The sequence below is a fragment of the Pelophylax lessonae genome (genome assembly GCF_965119305.1).
Source record: "Pelophylax lessonae genome assembly, chromosome: 9".
NCBI lineage: Eukaryota > Metazoa > Chordata > Amphibia > Anura > Ranidae > Pelophylax > Pelophylax lessonae.
The window spans coordinates 231,318,258-231,343,708 of record NC_138776.1 but is presented as its reverse complement, the minus strand read 5'-3'; the positions used below and the strand labels follow the sequence as shown (position 1 = coordinate 231,343,708).

The 25,451-nt window shown below is 49.6% G+C and overlaps 1 protein-coding gene across 1 annotated transcript; it reads right to left on the bottom strand.

Moving 5' to 3' along the window:
• Positions 1-199: 199 nt before the first annotated feature.
• On the bottom strand, positions 200-844 carry LOC309564746 (histone H1B-like; the record flags this gene model as incomplete). The annotated part of the gene is made up of 1 exon (XM_082269428.1): positions 200-844. The coding sequence occupies one exon, from the start codon at positions 842-844 to the stop codon at positions 200-202; it is 645 nt and encodes a 214-aa protein (XP_082125554.1).
• Between the last annotated feature and the right edge of the window lie 24,607 nt (positions 845-25,451).

Genomic DNA, 25,451 nt, shown 5'->3' with positions numbered 1-25,451 from the left:
GTGGCTCTGTTAGGAGGAGGTGGGTGTAGGTAGGTATGTGTGGCTCTGTTAGGAGGAGGTGGGTGTAGGTAGGTATGTGTGGCTCTGTTAGGAGGAGGTGAGTGTAGGTAGGTATGTGTAGCTCTGTTAGGAGGAGGTGGGTGGCTCTGAGAAGAGCCTTTGGGGGGTGTAGATGAAGGAGGCCTCCGGCTGCTTGGATTTATTTCTTCTTCGGAGCGGCCTTCTTGGGCTTGGCTGCTGCCTTGGGTTTGGCCGCCTTCTTAGCCGGACTCTTGGCGGCTTTTTTGGGCTTGGGTGCAGCTTTGGGCTTCTTGGGGCTCTTTGTCACCTTCTTGGCAGCTGCAGCCTTTGCCGGTTTCTTGGGGCTCTTGGCCGACTTCTTGGGGGATTTTACTGCCTTCTTGGGGGACTTGGCCGCCGGTTTCTTAGGGGACTTGGCTGGCTTTTTGGCCGCAGCTGATGGCTTCTTTTTGGGGGCTTTCTTGGCCTTGTCGCCCTCTTGCTGCTTCTTGTTGATCTTGAAGGATCCGGAGGCTCCATGTCCTTTCACCTGGACGAGGCTCCCCTTAGTCACCAGCGCCCTGATGGCGACCTTGAGGCGGTTGTTGTTCTTCTCCACATCGTATCCTGAGGCGGCCAGGAGCTTCTTGAGGGCGGCCAGGGAGACCCCGCTGCGCTCCTTGGAAGCGGCCACGGCTGTGACGATGAGATCGGACACGCTGGGACCGGACGGCTTCTTGCTGCCTTTCTTCCCTCCTCCGGCTGCCGCCTTCTTAGTCGCCTTCTTCTTGGCGGCGGGCTCCGCTGGAGGAGCGGCGGCTGGGGCGCTCTCAGTCTCAGACATGATTCTAGAAAGTCTATTGGACAGATAAACTTCCCCACTCACCTCTTCTGGGATTATATAGTTAAACGTCCTGCACTGCTATTGGTCGGTACACAACAATCCTCCTGCTCTGCTATTGGTTACACATCAGACACGCCCACTCAGTATCATGGAGTAGTTGGAGAATCTTCTCTCTCTTGTTGTGTTTCCCCAGTAGATAGAAAACCGACTTTTATGTGAAATAGAACGCTGTCCGATCTTCATCGGGGACCCGATCTGCTCACTGGACTGTCACTTATCGGGGGTCACTTACAGCTGCCAGGAGCTGCTGAGGAGGCTGAACACAGAGGCTGCAAACACCTCCATCCTCCTGAGTGTGTGTCCCATTCTTCCTTCTATCTTCTTTTCTACACAAATTCTACACAGAAAACAATCTTCTCACATCTCCCTCTAGAATGATCTTCACATTAGATGAGTAAAGAGTGACCAACAGGAAACATTTCCCTCTAATACAGAACTCTGCTCATTTATAGCTGAGTAGAAGGAGCCTGGAAGAAAAACATCAGCCGGTGACATGAGATCCTTGTGTGATGTGATGGGAGAGATTGTTATACATACAAATGTCTCAGCTGATTACACAATGTCATGTTTAATATACAATGCATCATTATCTGCTCACCATGATAAACATGTTTTTATACAAATACTCTGAGTATGTTTATTGTCACATATTGCTGCAAATCTATACTGGCGGCTACTCAGGTATAATGTCATATAGAGGTAAAGAAGTCACTCTGGAAGACCTCCCCTCTATTAAAATGTAATCTGCCCCCCTCCATTCCAAGCACCGCTCTTCTAGTGTTAATCAATTCCGGCTAATCCGGAAAATATACAGCGCCAAGAAAAAAGCTTTCCATGATCCTAATCACATCAAAAGTCCATGTATCTCATAATTCAACAAATTTCCAAATTTACAGTGAAAGGAGGAAAATAGTCAAATACGATATATTTATCGAAGCATCACAAACGTGTCACCCACATCTCTGTACAAAGAGCCGGACATACGCAGTTTTTATTCCTATTCTTCAAAAAGGATATATTTTATCAATGTGGTCAATTGTATTATTACTGTCAGATGAAGTGCACTCTAAAGGCAAACACTTTGTCTTCTTATCGCACTCAGACTTGTAATGCAGGTGAATAGTAATGAGGGGAAATGTGATCACAGGACATCATTCTCTCATCTCTTTTCATTCCAATCTTTCTATGCTGATCGTCTACGCACCGCTAAACTCATCCAACCAAAACCATGCACACCTACATAGAGCTCCAATGTCAGAACACATTGTACTCCATATTTCCAGAAATTATTTTCCCTCTTGGCTATTAATAGACCACGTCTATGATGGCTCCTAGTTGCTATATTTAAATCTCCCGCCATAATTCTACTGGCCGTTAGGAAGATTCAGCCGCATTATACCGCTAAATCCGACATTGTAGAAGTTCTATTCATAAATCTGTTCATCTTCCTCCAAATGACATCACTTGTGTCGGTTTTCAGCTTCCAAATATTTCCTCCAAAGCGGTAAAATCCTCGAAGATTCCTTCCACAAGCCCGCCAAGTAAACCCAATCAATTATTTTCTATTACCAAACCCAATGGATCTTCTCAGAGCCACCCACTTCTATCTAAGAAGGAGCCGGACATGCATGTTTGGGAGATCTGATTGTATAATTAGACACCGAAGATTGTGATCCGGGTGGGGGTGGGGGTGGGGCAATGTGTTATAATGACACCTGTCTGTCCTAACAGCAATTATGAGTCTCTATGATTTTATTGTCTAATATAACACATTGAATTGATGTGAATTTAGATAAGCAGATGATCTCCTTATAGGGACTGGTTTCCATTGTCCTCCATCCTTTGGATTAGACACATTGCTAGGATATGGGACCCAAATCCAGGTTCAGGATTCAGAGTAAAGCTGGATACACACTATCCAACTTTTGTGGTTAGATTTCCTTCAGATTCACCTTTTCTATGTAGTGCAAGGGCCTGCCAGATTGCATACAAATTGAAAGTGTATAGGTATGACCTCATATTATATGGTTTTGGTAAGTCTGAAGGAAAAAAGTCTTCAGAAAATCTTATAGTGTGTATGGCCCTTTAGACGCTGTGCATGCAGATCTTAATTTATATATATATAATTGTCATTGCAGGTGAGAAGGAAATAGTGAGAGAGGGTCGGAAAGCATTGGATCAGATTCCTCTTTCTGCATTTTGATGAAAATGCATCCAATCAATGGGAGGAAAGGAGAGTAAGAGTATCCAGGAGACACCTTCATACCTCAGAAAGGGACTTTGCCACCTCTCCCTCGTCCTCCTGCACAGTGCTGGATGGAGGGCCCAGTCTGGATCCTCACTGCAAATGGCTTCTGAAAAGATAAGTGTGCCTTTATTTGCAGGTTAAGGAAATCTTAACCAACGGAAATCTGCTGCCATTCTAAACACTGGCCACATACTATGCAATCTTTTTTAAAAATCGTCGGTTAGCTATAAAGTGCCTTTTAGTTTTGTACTAAAGAAAAATGTACAATCGGATCTTTTAGTGTATGTTCAGCTAAAAAGAACCTTCTTTCTCCACAAATTTGTTCTAAAATTGCTAGAAACTCACATAACTCCGGTAGCAATGTATAAATATCAACATAGACAGCCCTTTGTATGAGAAGGTGGGTGGCCCTGAGAAGGACCTTTGTTGGGGTGAAGTGGGTAGGTGTTGGCGTTTATCCTCCGAATCACCAGATATTATTGTCAAAAACGATGTCATATTTATAGAATATTACTCTAAAAAAAGAAATTATATATACGAATAACACCTCTTCCCTGATTAAACCTGAGCGGACCTGATAGGAGACTAATCGAAAGGGGCGTGGCCACAACATATTCGTATTCTGTAGAGAATTTTACGTTCTTAGAACCTTGTAACATTTGGCGGATTGTGTGATACAAAGAGGAAACCGATCTGGTTCTTAAGGCATGAAATAGTTTCTTTATTCATTCATTGTACATATTTATGTGTCATGGTTACTACCAGACATTTCTTGTTATACATATTCTGCTTGTGATATGAGGACAATCTTTCACTGATAAATGTCTGAAAGAGACATAAATTGATGATCAGATCTGTATGTGATGATTTCCCCATCATATATAGAAAAGTAGAGATCTATAATAGAATACATTTCTCTATCATGCTGTGTGTGTAGCAGTGGTGAGATCCTGGATTCTGAGAACATATTGAAGTGTTTTCTCATGGTTTAGTAACAGAGAATCCTTCTGTACGAATGGCATTGGAGTAATAATGGGATTTAGCCGATAAATGTCTCATCTGATGATCTCCTCCGTGTCGGATTTGGCGGTATAAAAGGGCTGAATATTTCTATGTAACGATCTACACAATTCTGGCGGGCAAATTTGAAAACTGCTATTGGAAATCTGAGCCAATCACAGCTGTGGGCGTCTCCTTCATCAGCCAGTAATAATGTCTTCTTATGAGGAATCCAAAGAAATGTATTGTGAGATCTCTCTGTTCTCAGCCCAGAAAATACTTGTTCTGTAGACTTTCCATTGATCTCTATAGCAGGGCGGATTCTGTATTGTGAAATGAAACATCCTGAAATTATTATTTCCAACGTATTTCTTATTCTCGGTTCATGAATCCCCCTGAGTTGATCAATGTTCCCGGTAAGGTCGGCTGAGTGGATCGGAGATGACTGTAACGGTCTATGGAATTCCTGGGATCCATTTATAGGAAGGAATTGGAAAGTTGATCCAATCGCAGTTGTGGGAGATTCCTTCAGATAGGATTTTGTCTTCTGATGAGTGTGAAGGAGGTGATGAGATTTGTGTTCCTTTTCAGTTGGAAGGATTCTTGTTTGGAATGTATAGAATATGTAATCATCCATCAGAAGTAAAGGATGGAGAGCAATGAGGATCAGTCCCTGTAATGTTGTACAATAAGAAGATCCAATCCCATCCCCCAACAACAATGCTGATATATTGTAATGAAAAGAGATGAGAGATTTCCCCTCATTACTATTCACCTGTATTACAAGTCTGAGTGTGAATACGAAGACAAAGTGTTTGCCTTTAGAGTGCCCTTTTCCTGACAGTAATAATACAATTTATCACATTAATAAAGAATGAGAGAAACATGTATTGTGGTCGTACTGTTTATTTTTTTGTTTTTTTATAAAAGAGAAGGAAAACTTTTCAATAAAATGATATTTGAAAAAAAAAAAAAAAAGAATGAGACAAAAAAAAAAAACACATATGTGGGGCTCTTTGTATGGTTGGGTGGAAATACATTCTCCTAAAGACTCTTCTAAGCCGATATTTCTACTATCACAGCTCTCATCCCATCCCCATGCACTATAACATTCACTAACTTTCATTGTATGCACATTTGGTAATAATAAATATATTAAATCACTCATCACGATCAGAAAATGACATTCCTGCTAGGGAAAAAAAAAATAATAATGATGAACAAATGTGTAGACACACACTTAAAGGGGGTTGAAACAATCAGATTTTTTTTAATTTTTAAATGGTTTGATCCAATGATTTTTATGTATTTCCTTTGGAGCCGCATTTATTGTCTTTGTTCTACGATTACAGCGTAAAAAAATAAATCATCCTGTTGCTGTTTGATGAAATGGCCGCACGGTGGCAGTGTTGTGTTGATCTTTTGTGCCAGTATTTCCCCTAAATACTGTAACTGTCCGATCAGAACAATATGGAGCTCAGTATTAGAATTGAGGTATGTTTGGGGGAATAAAAAAAAAAAATAATTAAGTTTTTTTTTTTTTTTTCTATGACATTTAAGTCATTTATTTTTATGGTACGTTTGTGATTTCTGCCTCTTTCACGCCTCAGCTGTGTCCTCTCCTCTGCAGGGCTCTGGATGCCTCCAGATTTTCTTCTAGTCGCATCCTGATTCTCTCTGGATTGTGGAGATCATCTCCACATTCTGACTGTATATATTCCTCTATTCTACTGCAAACACACCAAAGTGTTATACCCCGACTGACCACTAGGTGTCAGCACTGAGTGAACATTTATGCTGCACTCAGAAACATTGTTACAATTTTAAATCCCACAATCACCCACCTTACATTGTTACTTTATATGAAATCACAACCTGGAAAAGATACAAGAGTAGACTAGAGAATACCCCAGGAAGAATGAAGAACAAGAGGACACTTCTCTTTCTCCTAGGCAGTCTCTGTACACTAGAGCAGAAGATTATAACTGAAACAATCCATGTAAGAGAACACCACAAAGCCAGCAAATATAAGGGCCTTCTGGAGTAAAGAGAATCTGCATGTATTCACTGGGGCACAGAATTCTGGTCAGTACTCACAATGTTTTAGGGTCAGCGGTTGCCTCCTTCCAATTTTCAATGGGCACTCTTTAGTCAGGGAGAAACCAAGCTCACAATACTACAAGAGGATAGAGACAGGAAGGAGAGGAGTGAACAGAGTGGACACATCAATATGTGCCCCAAAGAAGGGGCACTATTCCTCTCACTAACACAAGTGATGGAGCACTATTCCTCTCACTAACACAAGTGATGGAGCACTATTCCTCTCACTAACACAAGTGATGGAGGCCAGGGCCGGTACAAGGGGTGGGCGGCAGGGTCGGCTGCCCTGGGCGTCGTTAGCATGGGAGGTGGAGGGGGCGCTGCCAAGAGTGTTTCTGTGGCTATTAGTTGAGAGGAGAGAGCGGGATGTACTCTCTCTCTCTCTTCTCGCCAGGCTTCACACTGACTCCTATCACTGTAGCGGTCGTCAGATCGGGACTTCGGCTTTTCCTTCTCATCTTCATATGTCAGAGCGGAGGAGGAGCCTAGGAGAAGACATTTCCTAAACCTTTGCACAGACAGCTGGGCTAGCGGAGAGATGCGGCTTCAGAAGGGGAAGAAGATTGCGGCTCAGGAATGACACTGGATGTCAGATCGGGACTATACAGAGTTTGTTACCCGCCCCCTTTCCACATTTTTTGCTGGGAGGAGAGGGGATAACAAACTCTGTATAGTCCCGATCTGACATCCAGTGTCATTCCTGAGCCGCAATCTTCTCCCCTTCTGCAGCCGCATCTCTCCGTGCAAAGCTTGAGGAATTGTCTTCTCCTAGGCTCCTCCTCCGCTCTGACATATGAAGATGAGAAGGAGCCAGTCAGAAGAGGAGGATCACAGATTTATGTGCCGCGCTGTATCTGAGGTCTGGAGGAAAGGGTGAACTGTCTGCACCGGGGGCACAAATCTTATCCTGTCACCTCTCAAATTCCACCATCTCAGCACAATCCCCCCCCCCCCTCTCCCATATCGATCCCACCATGAAGTAATCATCTCCTCCCCACCCCTCCTAGTACAAATTCTCTTATTCCCCCCCCCCCCCAGGACAATCCCCCCAAAAGTATTTGTACTAGGAGGGGTGGGGAGAAGATGATTACTTCTAGGTGGGATCGATATGGGGGGGGGGGGGGATGTGCTGGGATGGGGAATTTTTTTTTTTTTTTCAAAATATTTTATTGGTTCATAAAAGATAAAGTACAAATGTACAACCAGTTCAAGTTGGCAAAAGAAACATGACAGAAATGTACAAAATTTTCAAAATGGTACAAGCATGTAAACAGCCGAAGACGGCAAATGTAACAGTATAAAATAGCCTACAATAAACAACATTGATAACCGTGGAGATCCGGGACAACTCTACCCTGTGAGGCGTGTGAAGACAATCAGGGGTCGGAAGTGGAAAGAGAGGGGGGGCAAGAGTAGAAGCCAAAGAATTAGACACTATAGAGGAGGTGAGGCAGCAGGAGGACAAGCGGTCAGGTCGAGCTGGTCCATGTCGAGACCCATATCCTGGGTGATCCAAACCCAGGGACGGGAGACAGGGGAGTCGTCGGGGAGAAGCGGCTGCGGAGCAACTAAGTCATGTAATGAAGGGGGGGAGCCAGTTGTCCGGGCCCGCCCAGAGACAACGAAGCAGCCCGTGGAGGGCGGGGAGGGGAAGGAAGACAGGGGGGTGAGGCAAAGGGAAAAGTAACAGGGAAGGAGGGGGGGGGAGAGAGGGAGAGAGAGAAAAAAAAAAAAAAAAAAAAAAAAAAAAATTATCTCAATGGGAGACAAAAGGGAACGTGAAAGAGAACAGAAAGAGCGGTGTGTCCAAGGGGGTCAATGAGGACAGTACCGTAGGGTCGTCACTGACAGAGACGGGAGAATTCGGGCGTGGAAATATAATGAGTCCAGCAAGCCCACTTTTTGTGGTGTTTGGAGGGAGTATCCCTGGAAATGGCAATCAACTCCTCCATCTCCGCGACCCTTGAGAGGCGCTGGAACCACTGCTTGACGGTAGGTACGTGCGTGGACTTCCACAGAGCCGGGATGCACTGCCTGGCGGCATTCACCATAAGGATCGCCAAAGATTTAGAATAAGTCCTGCTGGAAGTAGAAGAGTGGTGCAAAAGGTATTGAGCAGGAGTGAAGGCTAAGTCTGCTGTGGTAACTTGCGTAATAATTCTATGGACTTCTTCCCAGAAGGCGGTAAGACGAGGGCAGGTCCAGAAAACGTGAAGGAGCGTACCAGGTTCCGCGTTACATCTCCAGCAGAGCCGTGACGTTGAAGGGAAGAGCCTGTGTAATCTCGTGGGGGTGTAATACCAGCGGCTAACTAGCTTGTAGCCGCTTTCCTGCGTGGTAACATTAAGGGAACATTTGTGGTTATTCGTATGGATAAGGTCCCAGTCTTCTGGGGAGAGAGCGACCGCCAATTCCGCTTCCCAATCCTCGCATCGTTTAAGCTTCCCCGGATCGGGTTCGTCAAGCAGAAAAGAATGGATAGTTGAAAGGAGTCTGCGGATCGGGCCTTCCTGTTGGCACAAGTGGTCGAACGGGGTCAAGGCAGACAAGGAGGGGCACTTGCGAGAGAGTGACAGGAGGTATTGCTTGAGGAGAAAGTGTGGCCAAGGAGGTAAAGGGGGCAAGCCAGACTTTTCAGCAATGGAGGGTATATCGAGGGGGGCGTCATTGTCCCAAAGATGGTGGGCCCTCAACTGGTCTTGGGCCCAGTTTGTGGTCAGGTAAGTACGGTGCATGCCAGGAGGGAAATCCGGGTTCAAGCGGACAGGGGTCATAGGGCCTGGAACCATGGAGATGGAGCGAGACGTGCAAACCGAACGGAAAACTTTGAGGGAGGGACCAATGAGGGGGTGGAGCTTTAGAGCGGGGGGGACGTGGGCATCCAGGAGCCACGGCGAGGAGTGGAGATCCAGAGAAGTAAAGCCCCTCTCAATGGAAACCCAATCCTTATGAGGCCCATGAATGTTCCAGTCCGCAATTCTAGTAAGGTGGCTAGCGGCGTAGTAGTTGTACAAGTCAGGAAGGCCAATACCACCTTTAGACTTCGGTCTCGTGAGGGTCTGATAAGCAATGCGGGGCTGTTTGTCCCCCCACAAGAAGGAGGTGCAGATACGACGGTAATGTTTAAAGAAGGAAGGGGGGAGCAGTATGGGGACCGTTTGGAGGACATAGAGGAGGCGGGGTAGAGCATTCATTTTTAGGACAGCTGCCCTGCCGAACCAGGACAGCTGAAGCTTGGACCAGGATCGGAGGTCTTTCGATATCCGTGCGAAAAGCGGGGGGAAGTTGCGAACGAACAAGAGTTGGAGGTTAGAAGGGATTTCAATGCCCAGGTAAGTGATCGAGTCCGGTTTCCACGTGAAGCGGAAATTCGCCCGACAGCGCTCCACGTCCGAGTGGGGTAGAGTGACATTTAGCGCGAAGGATTTGGAAAAATTAATCCGAAAGTTGGAAAGGGAAGCGTACTCATCGAACACTTTGAGGAGAGCAGGTAGGGTCGTGATGGGATCAGAGAGGAACAACAGAAGATCATCCGCATACGCGGCAAGTTTGTACGTCCTGTCAGCGAAATTAATCCCGTGTATCGTGTCACAGTGTCTAATCCTGTGGAGAAGGGGCTCCAGAGTCATGATGAAAATCAAGGGGGACAACGGGCATCCCTGTCTGGTACCGTTGGAAATCTGGAAGGCACCCGACAGGGTGTCATTAACGCGGACCCGCGCCTCCGGTTTAGCGTACATGGCCATAACGTAGCCAAGGAACCGGGGACCCAATCCCCAGGCAGAGAGCGTTGCCGCAAGAAAATCCCACGAGACCCTGTCGAATGCCTTCTCAGCGTCCAGGGAGAGCAGGAACCCCTTCTGGTTAGTGGTGGAGAGGACGTGGTGCAGATTAAGCGCTTTGATGGTATTATCCCGCGCTTCGCGGCCCGGGACAAAACCAACCTGGTCCTCGTGAATCCCCTTAGGTAGAAGTGGGAGCAGTCTATTAGCCAGAATCTTTGCGAACAGCTTGACATCCACGTTGATAAGGGAGATCGGCCTGTAGCTGGCCGGGGAGGTCGGGTCCTTCCCTTCCTTCGGGATCACCACAACGTGGGCCTCAAGCATCCGCGGGGACAGGGGGTTTTCTGCGGAGACAGAATTAAAGGCGGATAAGAACGGGGCAGCAAGGACGTCAGGGAAGGATTTGTAGTATGCAACAGAAAGGCCATCAGGGCCAGGGCTCTTATTGGGTTGCATCTGTTTAAGCGCAAAATCCCATTCCTGTTTGGAGATGGGGAGATCCAGCGCAGTACGGAAATCGGGAGAAGCTTGTTGGGGCAGGTTGGACGCAAGAAAGTCCGTGATGGCTTGAGATCTGGTAGGGTTGGAGGGGGGGTGGGAGCGTGTTGGGTCTAGGTTGTAAAGTTTACAGTAGAAGGCCTCAAATTCTGCCGCAATGTCTCGGTTGTTAGCTACCAGGGAACCAGAGGGTGAGCGGAGGGAGTGAACCGTGGACTTCGCCTTCTTTTGGCGAAGGGCCGTGGCAAGGAGTCGACCGCTTTTATTGGCCTGTTCATAAAAAACCTTTTGGGACAGGAGGAAGCTACGTCTGATTTTCCGATCTAGCTCCTCCGCGAGTTTTTCACGAGCGGAGGTAAGGGCCGTTAAAGTGTCTTGAGCAAGGGAGCGTTTATGGGCCAGTTCCAAGGTACGAATGCGCGAGATCAGTTCAGAGACAAAAGCCTCCCTTTCTTTTCTTAGAGCCGCTGATAGCGCGATAAATTTACCCCGGACAACGCATTTGTGGGCTTCCCATTGAATGAGGGTCGACGTGTCAGGCGTCGCGTTGACAGAGAAATATTCCTGTAAAGATTCGCGGATGGCGGCCGATCTAGCTTTGTCCGTCAGCAAGGAGGAATCAAGGCTCCAAACCCGATCTCTGGATAGAGACAGCGGGAAGGATAGGGTGAGAGAAATAGGGTGATGATCCGAAAGTATCGATGGCTCTATGGAGGCATCAGTAAGAGATGTGAGAGCAGATTGCGAGAGGAACAGGTAGTCGATCCTGGAGTATTTGGCGTGGAGTGGGGAGAAGTAAGTGTAATCCCTGTCACTGGCATGGAGTGTCCGCCAGGAATCGTGAAGCCTGTGGTCTCGAAGACATATCTTAATCTGTTTTAGGGCTTTGTAAGGTAAGCACGAGGAACCTGAGGAGGTGTCAAGCAGTGGTTCCAGGGGAACATTGAAGTCGCCCCCAAAGATCAAAGTGCCCCGTTGGAAAGGCGCCAATTCACCAAATACTGATCTGAAAAACGAGACCTGGGATTGGTTGGGGCTATAGACGTTCGCGAGGGTGATCTGGATATGTTTAAGGGTACCTTGAAGCAGCAAATAACGTCCTTGGGCGTCCGCCAGGGAGTCGGAAACGGAGAAAGGGGTTGATTTTGCAATGAGTATAGAGACTCCTTTAGACTTCGAAGTCTCAGACGTAGCATGGAAAGCTTGAGTAAAATGTTTGTTCGTGCATTTAGGAAGAGCGTCCGAACGGAAGTGCGTCTCTTGCAAGAACACTATGTCCGCTTTAAGTCTGTGCATGTGCATGAGCAATTTCGAGCGTTTCTGAGGTGTGTTCAAACCCCGGGCGTTTAAGGAGACAACCTTAAGGCGGAGGCCATCAGGCTGGGGTGCTGTTGCGGTCATTGCAGTGCACCCTATAAGGGAGGGGGAAAGAAAAAAAAAAAAAAAAAAAAAAAAAAGGTCAAGAGTTAGAGAAGGGGAGGGTGGAAATGGAAGGGTAGGAGCCGGGAGGGGAGTTAGAGTACCGTGAGAACCGACAGACCAGCTGGGGAGCTCAGAGGGGGTGGGGGGGTGTGGAAGTCGGAGGGTGTCGGGCGACCGTTAAGAAACGTCGACCGTTGGCGGGCGCGGGAGGAGACAACCAACACGGTGGCCAGAACTCTGGGGACCTGCAGGGGTCATTAGTAGTAGGTGAATGAGCCCGGTGAATAAAGAAACAACATGGAGCATACTCAGGGAGTAGGGAGCTAGTACAATCTGATGCGGAGCGGTGATGTGGCGTCAGGGAAGCAGAGCCATTGGGTGAGCCGTAGGGGAGGAACGGGGATTACCATAAGTGTCAAAATGAGGGTGGTAATGACGAAGTGATGGGAGTCGAGAGGGAGACAGGGAGGATCTGAAGGATGACGGGCAAGTCTGCAGTAAGGGAGTCGTGTAACAGTGGGCAAACCAAGGGGCGGTCAAAGTGTAGGTGATCCATGTCGTGGTCAGGTAAGAGTAAAGGAGGGAAGACCAGAGGGGTACCAGAAAGGAAGAGAAGAGAGGGGTAAGCATGACCACCCATGAGGCGTCAGTTCACTCAGCAAGGGCAGGTAACAGTCAGAGGGCGGGGAAAGGCGAGGTAGCACAGAAGAACAAATGGATAAAAAAGAAAACTTGCTGGAACAGTTGAACAATAACAAGGAGGGAATAGAGCAGTGATGCCATCAAAATCCACAACTGTTGGCATGCAGCCTAACTTAGTCAATTCGCGTCCCGGAATATAGTGACTCAACAAAGCAGTATGCAACATTTACCCCGTCGGTGACCCCAGCAGCCCGCTGCCAGCCAGCACCCCCGCACTCCATTAAGGATGTGATCCAGCTAAAGGAGCGCAGGTATGTAGCTATCCTGGGGGGCGGGCCGACAGCAGGACCGGGCGTCCCCGACTGTGATGCATATGCAACGGCACAAGGGGCGTAGGCATCCATGACATACCCCACCCCCCCCCCAGGGGTGCGAATGGCAGCCCGGGGGGGAAGCAAGGCAAAACAGGAATGTCCCGCAGGCAACCAAGCGATACGGGCAATGGCCCTGGCAATGGAAGGGGGGCGGAACCGAAGTGTCAGCACAGGGGCACCGCCTCCGTACACATAGCAGGGCACCACTCATCTAGATCGGGCATTGCGCCCTTCTACAAAGACAACATCCGTGTGCAAGCTAGGAGGAGAAGGGAAAGGTAAGAGAGGGGAGGAGGAGTAGGCAAGGAGATGAGGATGAGGGGGGGGGACATGGAAGGGGAGGGAGGGGGAAGGAGAGGGGAAGGGGAGGGGAGGGGAAGAAGGAGGGGGGGGGGGAAGAAGAAGGGGAAAAAGAAGGGGAGGGGAGGGAAAGAAGGAAGGGAGAGGAAGAAGGAAAGGAGGGGAGGAAGGAGAGGAGGGGAAGAGGGAGGGGAGGGGAAGAGGGGAGGGGAAGAGGGAGGGGAGGGGAGGAGGGGAGGGGAAGAGGGAGGGGAGGGGAAGAGGGAGGGGAGGGGAAGAGGGAGGGGAGGGGAGGGGAAGAGGGAGGGGAGGGGAGGGGAAGAGGGAGGGGAGGGGAGGGGAAGAGCGGGAGGAAGGAGGGGAGAGGGGGGGAAGGATGGGGGAGCGGGAGGGAGGAAAGTGAGAGGGAACAACAGAGTGCAGTGCAAGCATTGACTACGAACCTAGCATTCTTCTCAGCCTAAATGAGAGTAAAATCACTAATAGCAGGCTCAGTTCAAGCAGGAGGAGAAATGCAGAGAGCACATCCGCTATGATCCATAAACCTTACACGTCCCCCAGCACATGCTTGAGCAATACCATGAAAAATAAAAATGGTCCATGTCCGTGTGAAGAAGGGGGTTCCCGGGGTGTACGTGCAGGTGTAGAGAGGGGGGGGAGACCGGGGGCAGGGGGGGGGATCCAGAGCAAGGGGAGAGGGGAGTCCAAGGCACACAGCTGTAGGGTTCCCGGGGAGGCCGGAGGTCAGCGTAAGCGAGAAGGAAGTTCAGCAGCCGACTCTCCCGGGGGGCAGGCAGGGAGTTCTCGCCGCTCGGAGAGAGCATTAGTAAGGAAGAGGAGACTCACAGTCACCGGAGGTGGAATCCAAGGTCAGTATTGCCAGTGGGACCGTTCACAGAAGACCGAAGTGGAGGAATAGCCGGCAGATCGGTGGGACCGGAAGTCCGGGGACAGCGAGCATCTCGTGAGGGCAAGTAAGGCATCACTTCAAGGCATCAGAGGATGGGGTCAGCTCCAGCAGAGGAACGGGATCCAGGAGAACAGTTCCGTGCTACCAGAGAAAAGGCGGTGAGTGGGGAAGTCTATGGAGCGTGGCGCGCTCTCCGGTGGACGGGTGAGGCCGTCGGGCTCCCATTGCGGGGCGCATCCCTGCCATTGCCTGGCGGTGAGGAGGGCGGGTGGGAGCGGCGGCGGCCCACGCCAAAATTGTCGGCCATCTGGATCCCATCCATGGAGGTCGCTCGGTGCATCGGGGAGATGCGGAACTCGCTGTACCAGTCGGGGACGTTGACAGGAGGGATGCCCAGGGTGGCACAGAAGTGGTCGAGGTCCTCTGGTACACGCAATAGGGCCGTACGGCCCTGTGAGGAGGCCGACAGACCGAAGGGGAACTTCCATCGGTAAATGATCGCCCTGGACCTGAGTTCCTCCAGCAGAGGGCGAAGCTCTCGGCGTCTCTGCAGCGTTATGGCAGAGAGATCCTGGAACAACTTGATGTCGGCACCCTGGAACGTGAGGTGCTGTCTCATCCTGGCATTCCTCAAGACATCCTCCTTTAGCTGGAAATTGGCCAGGCAGCACACCACATCCCTTGGAGGATCATTCTCCCTGCCACGGGGTCGTAGGGCCCGATGGATGCGTTCGAACACCACGGGTGCTTCAGGGGGCCTGCCGAGGAGATCATTACATATGGAAGTGACTGCATGAGGTAAGTTCTGGTGTTCAATGCTCTCAGGTACTCCCCTCACTCGGAGGTTCCTTCGGCGGCCCCGATTGTCAAGGTCCTCCACATGCCGGTTGAGATCACGGAGGAGGACAGCATGCGATTCTGTCACCTGGTGGACATGCCCAAGGGAAGTGTCATGGCGGGCGGTGACCAACTCGACCTCCTCAACCCTCGCTGACATAGCTTGGAAGTCCCTGCGGAGGTCCGCTATTGCCGCCGCCATGGCCGCCTTAATGTCAGCGGCTACAAGCTGCAAATCCGCCATGGAAAGGGTCGGCGGGGTCACTGGAGCTCTCTGGGGATCATGCGAGGGCGAAGGCAGAGAGGCTCCCAGCTCTACGGCTTGCCTGTTCGGCGAGCGGGAACGTGAGCGGGCGGTTTGAGAGGATGAGGAAGACAGGGAGGGCCGCTGTGTTCGGAAAATGTCTGGGATATTGCGGCTGAGTTGTAGCTCTAAATCTCCCGGGGTTCCCGCTCGGGTGGCAGAAGCACTTCTGGCTTTACTTCCCATGATTCAGGCTAAGGTAGGAGCAAGGAAAGGGCTCAGGATGAGGTAAAATCAGACCCCTCAGTGCAGGAGCTCAGAGTTAAGCGGCCATATTGGATCGGGTCCAAGCCACGCCCCGGGATGGGGAATTTGAGAGATGACAAGATAAGATTTCTTCTAGCAGGGAAATTGGGGGGGAGGGTGCTGGGGGGGGGGGGTGAGGATTTGTGCCAGGAGGGGGGACTTGGGGATTGTCTTTGAAGAGATTATTGGGATGGGGTGGGGGGATTTGTGCCAGAACAGGAAGTCTTGGGGCTGTTAAAAAGGGGTATTTGGGGGGGGGGGGTTGTGCCAGTAGGAATGATGGGGGGATTTGTGCTAGGGGGAAATTAAGACTTGTTCTAGAAGGGGAACATTTGGGGGGTACTAGGAGGGTGATTTAGGGAGATGGGGGGGGGAGGATTTGTGCCAGGAGGGGGGGACTTATGCGGTGGGGTTGGGGGAAGAGGATTTGTGCCAGGAGGGGGGATATGTGCTGGGTAGATGGGGGAAGAGGGTTTGTGCTAGGAGGGGGGATTTGTGCTGCTGGGATGGGGGGGGGAGAGGATTTGTGCCAGGAGGGGGGATTTTTGCTGTGTGGATGGAGGGAAGAGAATTTGTGCCAGGAGGGATATTTGTGCTGTGGGAAGGGGGGGGCAGAGGATTTGTGCCAGGAGGGGGTATTTTTGCTGTGGGGATGGAGGGAAGAGGATTTGTGCCAGGAGGGGGGATTTGTGCTGGGGGGATGGGGGGGATTTGGGCTAAGAGGGTATTTGGGGGGTTTGGCTAGAAGAGGTGATGGGGTATTTGTGCCAGGATGGGGAGTTTTTGGGCTGTTAGAAATGGGAAAGGGGGGGATTTATGCTAGTAGGGATGATTGGGGGTATTTGTGCTAGAGGGGAAATTTGGGGGTAGGATTTGTGCTAGGAGGGGGAATTTGGTGGGATGTGCTAGGAGGAGGAATTTGGGGGGTTTGTGCTGGGGGGATGGGGGAAGAGGATTTGTGCTAAGAGGGGGGATTTGTGCTAGGATGGGGGATTTGGTGGGATGGGCTAGGAGGAGGAATTTGGGGGGTTTGTGCTGGGGGGATGGGGAAGAGGATTTGTGCTAGGAGGGGGGATTCGTGCAAGAAGGGAAAACATTTTTTTTGGAGGGGGGGGGGGATTTGGGGGAGAGGATTTGTGCTAGTAGGAAAATTGATGGGTATTTGTGTTAGGAGGGGACATTTGGGGGAGGAGAAGATTTGTGCTGGGAGGGGGGATTTGGAGAGGGGATAATTTGTGTTTGGAGGGGAAATTTGAGGGGTGAGAATGTGCGCTAACAGAGCTTTTTTGAGTAGTGATAGTTGTGCTAGCAGGGAACATTTGGGAAGAGAGAGGCTTTGAGCTTAGAGAGGATGGGGGGAAAGATTTGTGCAGGGAGGGGGATTTCAGCAGGGAGAGATGTGTACTGGGAGGAGGGAGGATATTTGTTTGTGGAAATATTTGGCTTGGAAAGGGAATATCTGCTTAGGGCTAAGTGTGCCAATTAGTGCTCAATTCTCTTTTTTATATTGCTAAAACATTATGTTCCTACATCTTGGGGGGGCGCAGTTTGGTGTCTTCGCCCTGGGCGCTGGATGGCCTTGTCCCAGCTCTGATGGAGGCACTATTCCTTTCATTGATACCAATGATGGGACACTATTCCTCCTACTGATACCAATGATCGGACACTATTCCTCTCATTGATACCAATGATGGGGCATTATTCCTCCCATTGATGTCAATGATGGGGCACTATTCCTCACACTGATACCAATGATGGGGCACTATTCCTCCTGCTGAGACCAAGAATAGAGTACTATTCCTCCCACTGATGTCAATGATGGGGCACTATTCCTCCCACCGATAGCAATGATGGGACACTATTCCTCCTGCTGAGACCAAGAATAGAGTACTATTCCTCCCACTGATGCCAATGACGGGGCACTATTCCTTTCATTGATACCAATGATAGGACACTATTCCTCCCACTGATACCAATGATGGGGCACTATTGCTCTCATTGATACCAATGATGTGGCACTATTTCCTTCCACTCCACTGATACCAATGATGGGGCACTATTTCCCCCACTGATACCAATGATGGGACACTATTCCTCCCACTGATGCCAATGATGGGACACTATTCCTCCCACTGATACCAATGATGGGGCTCTATTCCTCCCACTGACAACAATGATGGGACACTATTCCTCCCACCTACACCAATGATGGGGCACTATTCCTCCAACTGATAAAAATAATGGGGCACTATTCCTGCCACTGATACCAATGATGGGGCACTATTTCTCCCACTAATACCAATGATGGGGTACTGTTCCTCCCACTAATACCAGTGATAGGGCAAGATTCCCCCCATGATAGCAATGATGGGGCACTATTCCTCCCACTGATGCCAATAACGTGGCACTATTCCTCTCACTAACAACAAGGATGGTTCGCTATTCCTCTCGCTGATGCCAATGATAGGAACACTATTCCTGCCCCTGATACCAACGATAGGACACTATTTCTCTCACTGTCAATACTAATGATGGGACACTATTCCTCCCACTGATGCCAATGATGGGGCACTAAACCTCCCACTCACACCAATGATGGAGTACTGTTCTTCTCTCTGATACCAGTGATGGCGCAATAGTCTCCCTCCTACATACTACAGATTCTATGTAATTTGATTTACTCCCATTGACCATCAAGCCTAAGGCAGTGTTTATTTTCAGAGTTGCCAGAGGATTTTCTACTCTTACTGGCCACAATCTAGCCATCTAAAGTCTGAAGGACTTTACATTAGATTACGCCACATTGTACAACCCACTACCACCTAGCAGAAAGTACTAAACACAGTTTACCTGAGTACAGTTGTTGCACCTATGTCTGTGTAAACAGCCTGCTAGCACCCATAGATGGCACAAGCGATTACATTCCAGGACCAACAGGCAGGGTATAAAAGAATATTTTTAGAACCAGCAGATAGTATAGGAGGCCAGGCTCCACAACTAAGAAACACCTCATTGTGTACTTTTGGGCCCTTTCCTTACTTTCTTTAGCCCTTCACTTGTACTGCCATTGTTAGCCCTTCACTTTTTTTTTTTTTTTTTTTTGTCTTTCTTGTTCAAATAGTTTATTGAAAAAACAGAAGTAAATACAACGCAACATGTACAATCAGAGCAAGAGAGGTTACATTTGCACAACAGGTCGCAACAGTAAACCGGAGATAGTAACAAAGCAAACCAGGGTAACAGACATATTCCGGAGCCAAGTGGGCGACAACCCCAGAAGGGAGATCCTTCCAGCACAGCCAACACCCGGGCACCCCTAAAAGGGAACTTGCTGTGCCCGCGCGCGACTGCGCCTTCAGTGGGTCATATAGCATGCATGAAAGTATCGTTTTCGGGGGTCGCAATACATGGCTCAGAGGGAGAAAGGAAGCCTGGTTAGGTCAGGAGTCCTTGGCATTAGGTCAAACAAGATGCAGACTGTAGTAGAATGGCGAAATGACTTGTGTAGGGAATGTGGAGAGAAGTAACCACAGTGGGGAAGAGTATGGGACAGAGTATTGTACATATAGCGGGATAAGGTCATAAGAGAGGTGAGAATAGGGGGGAAGGGGGGAGACGGGGGGACAAAACAGGGGGGGGGGAAGAAAGGAATGGGGGGAAAGGAGAGGGGTGGAAGGGGAGAAAGTGGGGGGGGAGGAGGGGGGTCGCCGGGGGGGAGCAGGGTAACTACTGGTGGATACAAGCATTGCAAATATGCCGTTTAGGGCAATAAGAGAGTGCTATCAAAGTCCGGAGGGAGAAAGTGGTCTACCCATGGTTGCCATAATTTGTCAAACTTTTCGACCCTGTCCAGCAGGACCGCCTCAATTTTCGCATGAATCATGGCATTAGTGATTCTGTGTTTCACTTCGGGAATAGGTAGATGGGGGGTTTTCCAAGCTTTAGCTATTGTTTGTTTAGCCGCTGTCGTGACTTGTAGGAACAATTTGTGCTGCCGTGTGGAAATGTCATCTGATTTCACGTTCAAGAGGGCGAGACAGGGGTCAGGGTCGATGTGCGTGTCCATGAGGGTGGAGAGAATGCGAAAGACAGCCTTCCAAAATCGTTGGACCACGGGGCAGGACCACCAGATATGCATATGAGTGCCCTCATCCTGACAGCCTCGGAAACAGTCCTGAGAGTATGAGGGATGGAATTTAGCAATACGAGCTGGCACAAGGTACCAGCGCATAAGCACCTTATAGTTGGTTTCGGAAGCCACTATATTTTGGGAGGCTGTCTTTGTCGTCTGCCAGATCTTGGACCAGTCTGCAGGCTCAAGTGTAATGCCCAAGTCCCGTTCCCATTTGGACGTATATGCTGGGAGAGCTCGGGTTAGGGGTTCAGAAAGTTTAGAGTAAAGGAGGGATATTAGACCTCGGGTGTGTGGGTCATGGAGACAGGCGTGTTCAAATGAGGTCAAGGTGGGTAAAGATGTGTCTGTACGTATGCAGCGGGATAGGAAGTGTTTAATTTGTAGGTAGCGGAAGATCTCAGAATTGGGGAGTTGGTGTGAGTCTTGGAGAGTCGGAAAGGATTTAAATGTATCGAAAACGATCAAGGAGTGGGCCCGGAGGAGGCCAGCTGCCGACCAACGTTGAAAAGAGGATGGGGATTCCCAAGCTGGGGGGAAGGATGGGTTGTGGAGGTAGGAGAGAAGTGGGTTATGGGGCGACAGAAGCTTATACTTGAACTTTAGGGTGTCCCAAAGGTGCAGGGAATGGCGTAGAATGGGGTTGGTAATCGATCTGCGATCAGAGGATTTTAACCACAGTAGGTTGGCCACCGATAAAGGATCACATTCGACCGCTTCGAGGGCCACCCATAGGGGAATTTCCCGAGTAGCGTGCCAATTGGTCAGCTGGGCTAGTTGGGCTGCCTGGTAATATTTGGCGAACTGGGGGAGGCCCAGCCCGCCCTGCAGTTTGTGGAGGTGAAGAATCTGTCTGGATACCCTGGGTCTAATTTTACCCCAAACGTAGGAGAAGGTCCGGCTTTGGAGCTGACACAGGTAGTAGGAGGGGACATGTAAGGGCAGAACCCGAAACAGGTACAATATTTTGGGCAGCAAGGCCATTTTAACAACTGTGATGCGACCCATCCAAGCTAAGGGAAGTGAGGACCAAGTTTGCATAAGCCTAGTTAGGTGTTGTAGCATAGGAGGATAGTTAGCTGCATAGAGGTCAAGAGGGTCAGCCGTGAGCTTTACTCCTAGATAGGGAATGTGGTGAGTGGCCCAGGAGAAGGGGAGCACCGATTGTAGTTGTGTGAGGAGGGGCGCAGGCAGGGAAATATTGAGTGCTTTGGATTTGTGGGTGTTGACCACCAGGCCAGAGATATGGGCAAATTGTTGCAAAATGGCTAGGAGATTGGGAGCAGAGGTGAGTGGGGAGGTGAGGAATAGAAGGATGTCGTCTGCGAATAAGCATAATTTATGATGGTGACCACCTAGTTCAATTCCTGTTATATTCTGGTTGGAACGGATCTTATGGGCAAGGGGCTCGATTGCAAGTGCAAAAAGGAGAGGGGATAGGGGGCAGCCCTGTCTAGTGCCACAGCCTATGGTGAAGGTAGAGGACTGGAAGCCTGCATAGCGAATAAAGGCAGAGGGGGTAGAATATAATGATGAGATCCAGGATAGGAAATGGGGGCCGAAACCCCAGATGCGTAGTACCGATTGCAGGTAGTTCCATGATAAAGTGTCAAAGGCTTTCCGAATATCAAGGGAGACAAAGCACGCAGGGATGTGGCGACGGCGGGCTTGGTAGGCAAGATGAACAGCCCTGCGTACGTTGTCTCCCGTTTGACGACAAGGGATGAAACCAGTCTGGTCTCTATGGATCAAGGAGCCTATGACGAGATTAAGACGGGCTGACAGTATTTTAGCCATAATCTTTATGTCTATGTTAAGGAGGGAGATCGGACGGTAGTTAGTCCAAGAGGAGTCGTCAGTTTGTGGTTTGGGTATCATGGAGATAGCTGCTTTCAATGAGTCGGGACTGAGAGAGTGGCCTGTAAGCAAGGAGTTATAGGCTTTAGAAAGCATGGGGGTCAGGAGGTCAGAAAAGTGCTTGTAGTAAGAGGCCGTGAAGCCGTCGGGTCCAGGCCTCTTGTTGAGTTTGAGAGACTTGATGGCCATGCGGATTTCGAGGTCAGATATGGGTCTATCCAAATCTTCTCGTTGAGGGGCAGACAGTGAAGGCAAGGTGAGGTCAGAAAAGAAGTCGGTGATCTGGGAGTCAGGCGGAGGTGGTGGAGGGGAATAAAGTTTTGAGAGGTGTAAACGGAAGGTCTCCAGAATCTTAAGCGGGTTACTAGTGTAAGTCGTGGTGGATGTTTTTAGTCGGATCGGTTTCCGAACAATGTTGGCGTTGCGGAGCGAGAGTGCTAAGAAGGTGTCGGGTTTGTTAGCTTTAGTGTAGAACTGGTGTTGGGAACGCCTGAGCTGCTTTTCAGCGGATTCTGTGAGAAAAAGGTCCAGTTCCAGTGTTGCTTTGTCAAGGGCGATCTTATGTGCTGGGGTTGGGTCCGCTTGGAAGCGTTCGTGAGCTAAAGCGAAGGTGGAATTAAGGGTACGGTAGAGAAGCTGTCGCTCTTTCTCGCGACGGGAGGCCAGGCTAATGAGGGTGCCCCGAAGCACCGGTTTATGGGCTTCCCATAGTGTGAGTGGAGTGACGTCAGCAGTGTCATTGTGAGAAATATATTCCTTAATAGCCACAGCCACTTCGGCTCTGTGAGAGGGGTGGGCCAGGAGGGAGTTGTTCAAGCACCAAGAGAAGTTGTGTTGCTTGGGGACTAGGGAGTCAAAGGTGGAGACCACCGCGTTATGATCGGTCCATGGAATCGGTAGAATAGAAGAGGATAGGAGAGCAGGGGAGGAGGCCACGGGGGTGAATATATGGTCTATGCGTGAAGACACTTTATGTGGATGAGAGTAAAAGGTGTATTGACGCTTATTCGGGTTAAGTTCCCGCCAGGTGTCCACCAGTGAATGAGTCTGGAGGAGGAGTTGGAATGAAAGCCGCTGCGCAGGCTGAGAAAGAGAGACAGGGGACTTGTCTAGAAACGGATATAAGACCTGGTTGGAGTCACCACAAAGAATGACTGTACCTTTTTTATGTTGTTCAACTATCTGTAGAAAGTGTGAGAGGAAGGAGAGGGGTTTCGAATTTGGTGCGTAGTAGGACGCTAAAGTGACTTCTGTGTCCAACAATGAGCCGGTGAGTATCAAGTACCTGCCTTCAGGGTCAGCTACAGTGGAGTGAAGTATGAATGGAGTCTTACGGTGGAACGCTATAAGAACCCCTCTTTTCTTTACCGTAGCCGAGGCCACGAAAAACTGGGGATAAGAGGCCGTTAGGTATTTAGGTGCATGCAAGGTGGAAAAATGGGTCTCCTGGAGGCACGCAACATGTACGTCAAGTGAAGCTAGGGAACGAAAGGCTTTGCGACGTTTTTGTGGGGAGTTGAGGCCCTGAACATTAAGGGACAAGACATTTAAGGAGGCCATCGTGTGTCAAGGGGAGAAGAGCTAAAAATGGCGATCTTGCGTTCGCCAACTGTGCCCCCCCGGCGAGTAGGGGGGAGGGGGAAGGAAAGGAGGGGGGGCAGGGGGGAGGACGACAGTGGGGGGAGAAAGGAGGGGGGTACAGGAGACATTGAGATATGTTGAGATAGCAATAGAATCATGTGAGCAAATAGTAGTCCGTCTGAGGAGAGGGAGTCCATCCACTCAGAGGGAGTAGGGTCACCTCGGGAAATCTCCAAAAGGAGGGTTCCGGAGGCAAGAAGGAGGCAGCAGTGACTGCCGACAGGAGACAAACCGCCTGTAGAAGCATAAAACTGATAGAGAACATTTGGTGACCAGAAGTGGTAAGCAATGGTAACAACAATATCGTACATTTGTAAAGTGAGTAAATTAGCATGAGGAACAGTGTGTTACGGCCCGTGAGGGACCCAAGGGAAGGGCCAGTGGTAGCCGTGCCCCAAAAAACAGGGCAAAAAAAAAAAAAAAGGGGGGGGGAATAAAAAAGTCATACAAAAGTATGGGGACCCGCTAGAGGTCAGTGCAACTAACAAGAGAAAGAGAGTATTTGTTGTGAAAAATTCAAAAATATAATGTCAGAGGAAAAAATAAAAATAAAAATAAAAATAACACGCCATAGTTACCGTCCCGGGAGAAGCGTGTGAGATCAGTGGAGGCGAGCGCGCCAGTGCAGGTCAGACGAATGGATGGATGGTCCAGGAGCAACTGCAACAGTGCAGTATGGGAGGTCCGCTGTGCAGAAGCAGGAAGCAAAACAGGAGAGAGATAACTCGTCAATACAATCAAGATAATGAAGTGTAAAAATTCAAATACATAAAAGGATGAATCCAGGGCCTGGGGCCGCTCGCGGTTATCAGTCCATGGAGTCTAAGGGCGTTGGCAGAGGGGAGATGAGACGACTCCGTTTAGGAGTGGCTGATGTGGAGGCAGTGGCTGTCTGCGGGGAGCGGGATGCAGAGCGTCTGCGGTGCTGTTGTGCCGTAGAGAACTCAAGGGAGGAAGACAGATGCAGCTCATGGAGAAGATGTTGGAGGTCCTCAGTGGTTTTGCAGGTGTGCTTGCGCCCCTGGTAGGTAAATCGCACAGAAAATGGGAAACCCCAGGAGTAAATGATCTGGTGTTGCTGCAGGATCTGGAGAAGGGGCTTGAATGCCCTGCGTCTCGTGATCGTGGCTTTACAGAGATCAGTGAACAGCTGATAGGAATAGCCTTGGAACAAGAGGGTGTCCTTTTGCCTGGCAGCTTGTAGGAGTTGTTCCTTTGTTTTATAGTAGTGCAGTTTGGCTATGACATCTCTGGGGGGTCCCTCAGGCTTACGGGGGGCCAAGGCCCTGTGGACCCGGTCCATTTCCAGACGTTCAATAGGGATGGAAGGGGAGAGTTCCTGAAAGAGAGCAGTAATGGTGGACTGCAGATCCACAACAGTCTCAGGGATCCCCCTAATTCTAATGTTAGATCGTCTAGCTCTATTCTCCTGGTCCTCAAGTTGAGCTTGTAGGGCTAGATTTTCCTCTCTGAGGGTCTCAAGTTCCTCGGAGTGATTGTGAATGCTCACTTCAAGATCCTCTGTTTTGTATTCCAGGTCTGAGGTGCGCTGGCCTAGTTCCCTGATCTCCCTAGTGAGCCTGTCTGTAATCTGCTCTGAGGTGTGCTGGAGGGCTTTGTTTAGGATACGCTCAAAATGCTGGATTAGTGCAGCTTGTGAGGGGTCAAAAGCTGTGGCTCCCCGGGAGAGAGGGGCATCGGTGTCCGACTCACCTTCATCTGGGTGAGGCAAGTTGCTTCTGGGGGCCTTGGAGAAGCTGGGGCTGGAGCGTGAGGAGAGAGGCGGCGCCATCTTGGAAGAAGCCCTCACAAGGGCATCGCGGATAGTACGGCTCTTTATCTTGGATTTCACGCCGCCAGACACCATGATGGGGTGTGGAGGGATGCCGGCTGGCCGAGGGTGACTTACGGGCTGAGGATCGTTCGGCTGGTCACAGCGATAGGCGGCGGGATGTCTCACTGCGGAGCGGAGCTCAGGCTGACATGTCCGTCTCGCCGAGTCCCGCGCATGCGCCTCCTTTAGCCCTTCACTTGTAGTTTCATGTCAGGACTGCAAATGATAACAGCCAGTCTTAAGATGTAAAATAACAACAGAATACATGCGCAAAACTAGAAAGCTGTCACCAAGATCACCATGTGCTTGAGCTCCAGTCCACTTGAGTGTTAAACTTATTTTTAAATTACAAGAATTCCCAATTCCCAGATTTATTGATTATGAATGAATCATTCTGTTTATTTAGTTATTGTGTTAA